At 42.4% G+C, this 10,200-nt stretch overlaps 1 protein-coding gene across 5 annotated transcripts in view; it reads right to left on the bottom strand.

The window, feature by feature from the left end:
• Positions 1 to 4,360: 4,360 nt before the first annotated feature.
• Positions 4,361 to 10,200, bottom strand: part of brip1 (BRCA1 interacting helicase 1) — a 35,072-nt gene continuing 29,232 nt past the window's right edge. For all 5 annotated transcript variants that reach the window (XM_037473465.2, XM_037473492.2, XM_037473474.2 and 2 more), the window contains exons 17-20: positions 7,761 to 7,873; positions 7,594 to 7,673; positions 7,185 to 7,469; positions 4,361 to 5,591 (exon numbers count right to left, since the gene is read on the bottom strand). In XM_037473465.2, the coding sequence (XP_037329362.2) occupies positions 4,993 to 5,591; positions 7,185 to 7,469; positions 7,594 to 7,673; positions 7,761 to 7,873 (1,077 nt within the window). In that variant the 3' untranslated portion in view covers positions 4,361 to 4,992. The remainder of the gene's footprint in view (positions 5,592 to 7,184; positions 7,470 to 7,593; positions 7,674 to 7,760; positions 7,874 to 10,200) is intronic.

Raw genomic sequence — 10,200 nt, 5'->3', positions numbered from 1 at the left:
GAACCAATAAACATTTTATAAATGCATCATACACCAGTGCATTTTTAACTCACAGAAAATAAGCCACAGCCTCCCCAAATGATTCCAAAGCTTGACTCATACTTCAATTAAAAAAAAGATTTGGTATATTTTCTGTCTATACACAGTTTTTACGGATTTTAAACATTCTGTCTGTAAAATTCAAGAACCTTTTGTTAAAACTCAGTCAAAACTTGCAATACCATTTGCATAGCACCCATGGATAAAATGTAGCCTTTAAAAAAACACCAAATAAGGATTACCAATCAATCAATGAGGCTATAAATCCCGACCGAGTCATTCCTAGAAGCTGTGACACTGTTCTGTTCCTCTGTGCTGTCACCACTGTTAATCGGATTATAGTGGTGGGGTGGGAGGGTGGGGGGTTATTGATTGAAGTATAACTCCGGACACAGCATGTGTCCAATTTGTACTAGCCATAGGTACAAGTGACAAACAGGGGAAGCAGTAAACTTGCAGCATAACTGCACAGGGGCTCCACTTATGGTCTTATATTGATCATTGAGGATAATGTAGGAGTAAGAAAGACACCTCGGGATGTCAGATTAGCCTCCCCGCAGTCACACACTATCAAAACTGTCTTGGAGACAACGCAAACTACCACTGAAAAATAGAATGATCCATCCTCTTGTACACTTTTAGCTGTGTAGTTTGTATTTGAATGAAAACATTCAAATGGAAACTAAATCCACCAAATTCAGCAGTCTGGAGTGGTGTTGATGCAAAGTTCCATTTATTATCAGCAAACAAAGGAGTAATGTCGCATTTTCCCCCAGGAAAGTTTATAATACTGCAAATGTGTAAATATACGTTCATTCTCATATCTATTTAAATGAAGATCTTCAGCATTCTTCCCCATATATTGAATAAAGGTTAATCATTGTACATCCTATGTATGGCTGTGTGTATTGTAAATGTTCATAAAGTCTACCTGATCTTGGGCCATGTCCCGAGGGCACTGGATCTCGGCTGCGACTATTGCTGCAGACAGGAAGGGGCTTCGAGACAGGCAGCCTTTGCACTGCAGAAACGTGGTGACAGAGCCTTCCTCAGGATTCCAGATGGCATTATATGCTACATGGATGAAAAGCAGGGGGAAAGCATGCACCTCATTGCAGGGAGAAACTTGCGCCATGTTCATCTCGCTATGAATGTTAAAATTGGTTTCAGCAGCAGGAATGGGAAGCGCCTTTGAATCAATCCTTTACAATCATTAGTAATTTCTTCTAAAAGTTCAATTCGAAATTGGTTTTATGTAGACCAACATAGCTAACTACAAATACGTACTGCTTACGTCATCCTCTCTAACTCATAAATCCTCGTGGTGGAGGGTCTTTATATCATTTCTAATTAGCATCGGTTTTGATATCAGTTGTGGATGTGTAGGCATTTCCCTTTCTTGGTTGAAAACATGCAGGATAAGTTACATAGTAAAAGATGTGTCATGATCCCTCCTTTAACAGTGTTCTAGTCTAGACTCACCAGTCACAGCGCTGTCACTGTAGGGCTGCAGGGCGGCCTTCAGGGCGCTCCTCGAGGCCAGGCTCCGGACCACCAGCAGTGGGTGCGATGCCTCAGACACCGATGGCTGAAGTGGAGCACAGTGGCACCGGCTCGGTGCTGCTGGACTAAATCCATCTCTTGTCAGAAAGGCTTGATGTTTAAATTTACAAGGAGCATGTTGCAGTGCACCTGAGGACGGGAAGAGTGGAAACGAAATGAAACCCATTCGCTTTGATTCTTGGTTGGAGTCACATTATTTAAACATCATTTTAAACTCAACAGGAAGTTCTCAAGAATCACCGTGTGCCACAGGAAGTAGTTCCTTCTCACATACAGAACAGTAGAGGCCCAAAGAGCACGGCTTGCCTTCATTCACAGTCTGTGTAGCACATAAAAAATATGAGCTTTTCTCATGTTTATTTAATATTATGTGCAGCATTTCAGGATCAGGTTTGGGGCATCATTGAAACCATTTTCATGATTCACACAAAAGAAGGTCTGATAATCAACTGTGAGGCGTCAGCAATCCCAAGAAATATGGAGAACCGCAAGAATGAGATCACCTTGAGCATGTCAACATAAATTAACAGACGGGTGCCGATGTGATCCACAAGGCATATCAAGGCAAAGTTATTATATACTGTGACTGGGTCATTTAAGAAAGTAGAGATGGTTGGTAGTTTCCCTTTGATTTGCTGGAAACAAGTCAACTTGACACGTACCTTTCTTTTTGGAGAGGTCTTTTTAAATATCCTGCGTTTCTGCCTGCAAGATCGCTGTACTTTAATAGCTTGGTTGAAAACATGCAAGTTATGTACATTATGACATGAATTAGGTGCCTCCCTTGAAACAACATCAATGGAGCATGATATATAACAAATGTATACTTCTAAACCATGCATTGATTTAGAGATAGCGTTACCTTTTGGTTGGGTGAGTTGTGTTCCTGGAGCGTCCACTGCCGGACACATGGGAGCACATTGTGCTGCTCCGGCTCCTTGCAGACGCCCTACGTCACCTTGCTTGGGAGTCTTCGTGGGAGTAGCAGGTGTGGCAGGCCCCGTTGTAGGAGCTTTGTGTTGCCTCACAGCCACTGTGGACCTTCTTGACTCACTCACTCTGTCATTTACACTTGATTTCAAAAGATGAGGGTGACAAACATGGTCTTTTTCGTAGCTGCATCCTCTTACGAGTCTGGCTCTGGACGGTCTGCTATTCAAGCCCTCCTTCACCTTTGACCCATGATCTAGCCTGGCCCTGTCCCTCCTCTTGCTGGTCTCGGTCTGCTGAAGACTCACTTTCCCTGCACTCCCTGCTCCACAGCCTCCACCTGTCAATTAACATCAAGGAACGTTTGTAGCAGATACATCTGGCAGTCATAATTCCCCAAGCTGACATCAACAGCGATGGTGCCTGCCTTGGACAGCAGCACAGACTGGCAGATATGAACAACAGTTAGATGGATTTTAAACCATTCATCCAGCTCCTTTGGGATATTTCATCATTTCATCAATATGCTCACCATGTGTTACAGCAGACTACAGTTGGTGAGTGTGTCCTGTGTGATAACCCTTACTAATTAATTGTAAATTGATTTAGATTCACAGGACACCCGTTGATCAAAAACAAATATAGCTAATTCAATGTTATATGACCAACCAGAATGTAACAATTATCAGATACAAAATCAAATGTATAAACAAAATGATTCACTATTACCTTTACCTCATAACTTGTCTATTAACTTAAGTTGAATTAACTGGTTTACCATTTAATTATTTATTTTTTATGAGGGGTTTTTGCTATGTTGAATTTATAAAGGATTGCCTTTTTTGTTGTTCTTTTAACTAGCTTTAATGATTCTGGGCTGAGGGCAGGAGCTGAATTAGAGTAATGGGAAGAAACAGTCATTACCGAGGCTTCCAGTAATGTGGCTCCCTATTAAGTGCTTTTATCCACGCTCGGGGTTTTGATGATGCCAACGAGTGGCCATGCGTATTACATATACAAGGGTCCTGGGGAGCTAGTTGATGAGCAAAGAAAGGCTTTAATGGAACACTTGTCCTCTTTGCTTGGCTGCGCAAATCACACATTGGTGAAGTTTGAGCTGTAATGAGACAAATCACATCAGTGTAATCATGTTTAATCCTTTTTTTGGGGCTCCCTTCCACACGGCCTGTTTGATGATTCGGCATTTAGCATCAGCTCGATTGAAGAACCTCTACTCCTTAAAACAATCACGTATGGCCATTAAATTGTTGATTACACGGTTTTCCGCCGAGGATAAAACACAAAAAGGAGGTCATGGTCTAAATGTCAGGGAATTATGCACGACTGCAAATACAGAAAGTACACTGTAAATGATCATCACCACCTTCGTTTTATGCGTTTAGATTAATTATATGCAATTCGTTTAGGAGTTTTTCTATGTGAACAATATTATTGGCAGTAGCTCAGATAAAACTAAATATAACAGACTCATAACTAGAGATACCTTCAATAAAAGGTCATAAATATATGTTCAAAAAATTCATTTCAACTTCACGGTTGTTTTAAATGGTGTTTCACAAAGGACAAAATGCTCAAACGTAAAATGATATTTTCTCTTTACAGTGCAGCTACGTGCAATTGGAAGGTGGATGAAGTAGTTATTCCGATCAAGACGACATAAAAAACGTAAGTAAACTCCCCATCAGTACATAGAGTAGTTTAGATGGCCCCAACCACCACCACTTAAAATAGAGCCCTTCTTTCATCCTAAAGCATCAGGTATCATTATTTATTATAAAAGAAAAAAGGATAACAAATCAAGGAAACGCTAACATTCAGCTTTATTGTGAATTAACAGAATTGACATGAATGGTTACTGAATGTGTATCAACACCATTTGAGTTTAGGGAACATATGATTTACATTATTGGAAGTAGAATTGAAAAACAAAAGTCTCCTCTTTAGGTTTAATCAGGCATGTCTAAAATATGTTCGGCATCCATCATCTACAAACACATCATTAAAACAAAACTCCGTGATTACCTACTTCAGAGGAAAACTAATTGTGTGTGGTTCTGTATTTTAATGATTTGTTAAAATGCACATTCAATAAAGACATGCATTTTTTAACTAAGAACCGGCATCCGTGGCCTTAATGTTGTCACACTAGATCAGAAGCTGATCCCAGAGTGATGAAGCCTCATCAGTTACTGCGTACATGGTGAGTGACATGTATTTACTGTAAGTGTGTGTGTGTGTGTGTGTGTGGTGTCCTGAGGCCGCTGCAGCACATGTAGATACTCGGCAGTGTGAAGGATGAACTGTGGAAGTGACGCAGCAATGCTTGAACTGCAATCTGTTTCTATATAAATCTCCTGATTAGCCGATGTGCATATATACGAACTTTGTTTGGACGGGCGACATTATTAAACACAGGGACTATTTGGTATGTCCAGGTTGTTAGTTACCTGTAGGGGTAGAGGGAGCTTGCTTTCTGGACCTGCTCTTCTCCACCTGCTCTCCCTCCTCAGCTTGCTTTCCATCAGAGGCTCGGGCCTGCTCAGAGCCACAGAGTTCTTCTGACAGGGCGGTAGGGCTCTCTGCCACCAAAAGCACCGTGGGACCTGATTCGGTCTCTCTCTGTGGGGTTTCTTCTTCGTCGTCGTCGCCTTCACCCTCGAAAAGTTCTGGGGTAAAATAGATGCTTTTGTCCTCTTCACTCTCATCCTCTTTCTCCTCGCCAGGATTGTCTTTTGATGGCAATTCCCTCTCACAGCTGGGCGGGGTCCTTTCTCGAGAAGGCTCCGAAACCAGCTTGTGTGGTTCCCCTGTGACTTCAACGGACCCGTCTCCAGCCCCTCGTGTAGTACAAGTTGCTCCAGTCTTCCATTGTGAAGCGGAGGTCTGGTGCTGATCACCAGGCTTTGAGTGACACCCAGCTTTTCTTTTAAAAATTGGCTTCTTCAAGCAGTTGGGGCTGGAGGTGAAAATGCTGTATGGAGGCTTAGCTGCGTTTTTATGGTGCGACGTGGTAGGACTTTGCTTCATCTTTGACCATTCTGCATCAAGGAAATAAATCGAATCAGTTTGGGGGGCATATTCATCACATAACTGAACGCTAACAACGACAACAGAGCAGACACTGAGCCACAAAGAAGCTTTTACGCCTCACGATGAAACGAGAGCGCCACGGCCACCATGGCTTTCTTATAAAGAAAGACATAAACGCAGGCTTACGCTCAATATAATTCAAACAAAGGTCAAGGGGATTTAATTAAAAGCAACAGTCCAACATCTGCTCATCAGCTCGCTCCAGCGCCACTCAGGCACGCAAAAGACCTTACAGTAATGAGGCCAGCCACTCAACTGATCCCATGGCCCCCACCCCCATCTACAAGGGAGGGGGTGGGTCTGCTACTCCTCTGCTATTCAATTCAACTAGGCAAACGGCTCAACCTCGTCATGACCCCAAGACAAAGGGCGCTGGCGAGTAAATCATACAAGTCACCTAAACATAGGTCTGCTGGTGATGTCATGCCCTTTAAGAAAAAAAAAAACTTTAAATGCCATTTCTTGAACAAAAGAGGAAAAAATAGATCACAGACAGTGGGAAATGGGTTTATATTAGTAATATTTTGAAATGCATCCATTTAGGGTTACCAGGAGATCTCAATGCAGCCCCATCATTGTTTGGAAGGACCAAAGCGGAAAAAATCCACTCCTGCATTAATGCTCAAAAGAGAAGTCAGAGTATTCAATCGATAAATGTCTGTTATATGCTAAAATAATCTCCCGTCTCTGTGCCGTGCCAGTATATTCCAAAAAAAAATTAATGAGCCAGCCTGTTCTTTTTATGATCACACAGACAAATGTATTTTGAGAATGTTGATAGAGCGAGTTAGACTCTTGACATGAACTAACATTGATTCAAAAGATGTACTTTCTTTGGCTTTAATTTATCAAATGAATCATCACTTACATGCTTCGAAATGAAAAACATCAGAATAATGGGCGACTGAAGCAAGACCGCTGACCAATTATGACTTATTAAACCGTTAAGGACTATTTGGAAAGAGTCATTCAAGCTGCTTCTGTGCCGTGTTACGTGACTGACTTTCCCCACAACATTACACTTTTTTCAAATATTCTCATCCATTTCAACTTAAATATGATTCTAAACATAACTTGGCATTTCATAGGTTGATTTACTTTATTCTGAAGATGGAATGTTTAAATGTCATCTTATTATATATATATTTTTTCCTTTCCTCTCATTTTCTGTTTCACAACTAGAAAAGTTGTAACCTGTTTACCAGGACGTGTGGGGGCCGTGTACAGTGAGTGACCTCATGTGTGTAAATGATCACGCCTTTGTGATTTTAACCAGTCATTAAGACTCACATCCGCACTTCAACCCACGGACAGGAAGTCTGGTGGTGGTCTTTTCATGTCGTTTGCTGACATTAAGGAAAATGCTGAATGAGACACCCTGATCATTTTATATATGTGTCCTAGAACATATAAAACCTTTACAAACCCAATCACCAATTCAACAGTGACTTCATTAAATGGGGCCTAATATTAAAATGATACATTGGGGGATATTCACCTTGCATTTACAAAACTACTTTCAGGCTTTCAACTGAACTCACCTGCCTTCTCCCTTTGCTTCGCCTTCCCCTGTGTACCCGCGAAGAGATGGAAGCTTGAAGGACTTGCGTCCTTCTGGGGTTCAGGCTGTTTGACACATGAGCAGGGGGTCGGAGGGTCTGTGGCATCGCGCAGACCCCGACCCCCCAACTGACTATTTGGAGGCGAGACAGCAGCGGGAGGCCCCTGCACCTTCCGCTGCACCTGAGAGAAGGCTACCAGAGAGTGCATGGCATTGTTGAACGTGTCGTGATGCTGCACCAGCTGGCGGACCCATTTAGACAGACCTGAGGTCACAAGAACACACATCAGGGACAGACAATGCTACTGTGGATAACCATTGCCATCTAGTGTTCAACACGAGAGGCTGTGCAGACATTACAGCCACACGCAGTCAACATTCTGGGGTACCTGTGATGTACTTGTTGGATTTCCCATAACGGTCATCCACCAGAATTAGCGCGCCCCAGTCATTCTTGTGGCGGATACACCTGTGGGATGAGTTTTGAGGGTTTAGGAATGAACGTAAGGGCAAAAAGAAGATCTTGGAATTTAAAAAAAGGATTAGTGAGGTTTACCTTCCCAGGGCCTGGTTCAGAGCTCTGTAGGCCTGAATCTCGTACCATTGATGGCCTGCAAGAAGATCTCTGGATTTGCAGTGTTGGTCATTGTACTTCATCTTCAGCTCCACCTGAAACCACAGAGTAGCGTAAATATCATGCGTCACCTCAACATCACAGGATTTCATAAGAGTTAAACAGGTTATGCTTTTATCAGGATGGACGCTTACACGTCAAAACATTAGCATCCTCCTCTGCAAAGAGTGGAGAATTTCACACAGTTGGAGAATAAAACAAATGCGATCAATTGAAGAGTTGTGCCATAGGTTTAGGTTCTAGGGACTGGCTTAAATGAGCAGTGGTCACTGTGTGTGTTGTCGCAGAGTCACACTGAAGAGAATAACCTGGAAAAAATATACTTTTAGAACAGTGAGAAATTTTTTTATAATATTATAATGTTTTAGTAACTATAAATGCGGTTTCGGAGCAGTTTATTTTTTGCAACAATAGAATCCACAGAAATATTCAGTTGCTCAGACTTTTCTTGGAGTGAAATATTATATTTTATATAATTATTGTTATTAATATATTAAGTTACCAAATTAATTTTGAAGACAACTAAAAACCTGTTCTCCAAAATAACGGTAATTTTGGGAAAGCCCAGGAGAAGATTGTTTTTGACATCTTGGATATAAGAGGAAACCAAACTAAACAGATGAGTATCACAGATGTGCTCTGAAAGTGGAACAGAGGAGCTAAAGAGGCCATGGTCGGGTGTAGAAGATGCAGGAGGAGACGAACAAGGTGGCATGAAGCATCCCTTCACAAAAATGCCAGGAGAGCATCCATCCATTTGCATCCGTCGCAGCCGATTTTAATGCTAACCTTTCAGAATTGACAAGTGAAAAGTTCAGTTGGCGTCTGATGGGATGCCGGGGTTGGGCGGGCTGCTGAACAGAGCTTTAACTGCTTTTGACAGGTACCGTGTGTTCTGCCTTGAGCCACCAAACAGGTACAGCTTGTCCCCTCACGCAAATCACGCAATGTGGCCTGTCCAGGCTCTTGTACATAAACAAGCAGAGTCACAGGAATTGCTAAATGTCGGCCCAAAGTTGGACTATGACTAACAACACCTCACCTAGGACGCACACCAACAACGGAGCGACATCGCGGAAAACCTACCGGCACAGAAGGAACCGATTAGGCTTGAACGAAGCAGCTGTGGGCTTTTCAGGATTGTTAGAGACCACAGCTTAAATCTGTCCCCATCATTGGGAGGCAGATAACACAGCCTCGTTAACGCTGCTGGCTTCATGCTGAGAAATTTTGTCAGGAACGTACAAGACACCAGAAGCAGTTAAACAATCCACTTCTGAAGCCACAGCGTGAACAAAAAGGGCAGCAGCCCGGGGCCGGCGGTGTCATCTAAATCCAATCACAGTCCATCTCAGCGTTAGAGCCATCACATCCCCAGTCCGCACCATATCATCGGCCAATTCAACATGACAGGTTGCATATGTGAAAAAGCCACTTCTGGCTGCTAGCAAATGTGCAAGAAACCACAAGCTAGAAGGGATAAGTTAAAATGTCAAGAGATCACTCGCTTGCTTTGGCCTTGTCCTCCACAGCAACCTGTTCAACCCTAAAAACATATATTTGACCACTAGGCATGATTCGCAGCTGAGCGCATGTTTGAGCCACATTTTTGAGCTGTGTGTGTGTGTGTGTGTGTGTGTGTTACCTCCAGCAGTCCGAGACATCTTGTGCTTGTCACTGAGATTGCTAAGCGCCTCGTCTGTCACATAAGGCTGAGCTGACAGACGAGTGGCTCATCTTGAAGACAGTTTCCATGCGTGTGTGTGTGTGTGTGTGTGTGTGTGTGTGTGTGTGTGTGTGTGTGTGTGTGCGCGCGCATGTGCAAGCCTGCACATGGATCAACTCACAGCAAGTCTACACACTGAATCCTCTGTATTTGTTTTAGTGGAACAAAAGAAAGCCACTATAAGTTCAAAATAAATGAAAGTCAAGTTTGTGGATAACACCTATGAATGGTAAAAGGGGAATGGATCAGACTGGAACTGGGCTGTAGTACTGAGTGAGACATGTTTCAGTCTTGTGTTTTTTTTTTCATAGTTCAGTATGTTGGCTTCTCATACAATAAGAAGCAAACATACTGAAATCTTGCTTTTTTTTTAAACGACGATTAACTTGGAGTAGGTAGACTAGCGAATCAGTGGCAGAACAAATTAAATAATAAAAGTAAAAAGAAGAACTTAATTTGGCAGGTGGAGAGGTCACTTTGACGTTATTAAACAATCCATGTAGCACACGCATTGCTATTTCGCCAGTGGTTCAGCTACATGGGCACGAATGTTCCCTATATTAGCTTTATTAGACACCTATTCTTTATTTTTACCCTCCCTCATTTTGAGGCCCGTCTTAACTACATCTCAAAGAT

Source organism: Pungitius pungitius, chromosome 3, assembly GCF_949316345.1.
Source record: "Pungitius pungitius chromosome 3, fPunPun2.1, whole genome shotgun sequence".
Lineage (NCBI taxonomy): Eukaryota > Metazoa > Chordata > Actinopteri > Perciformes > Gasterosteidae > Pungitius > Pungitius pungitius.
This window is presented reverse-complemented; position numbering and strand designations above follow the sequence as displayed.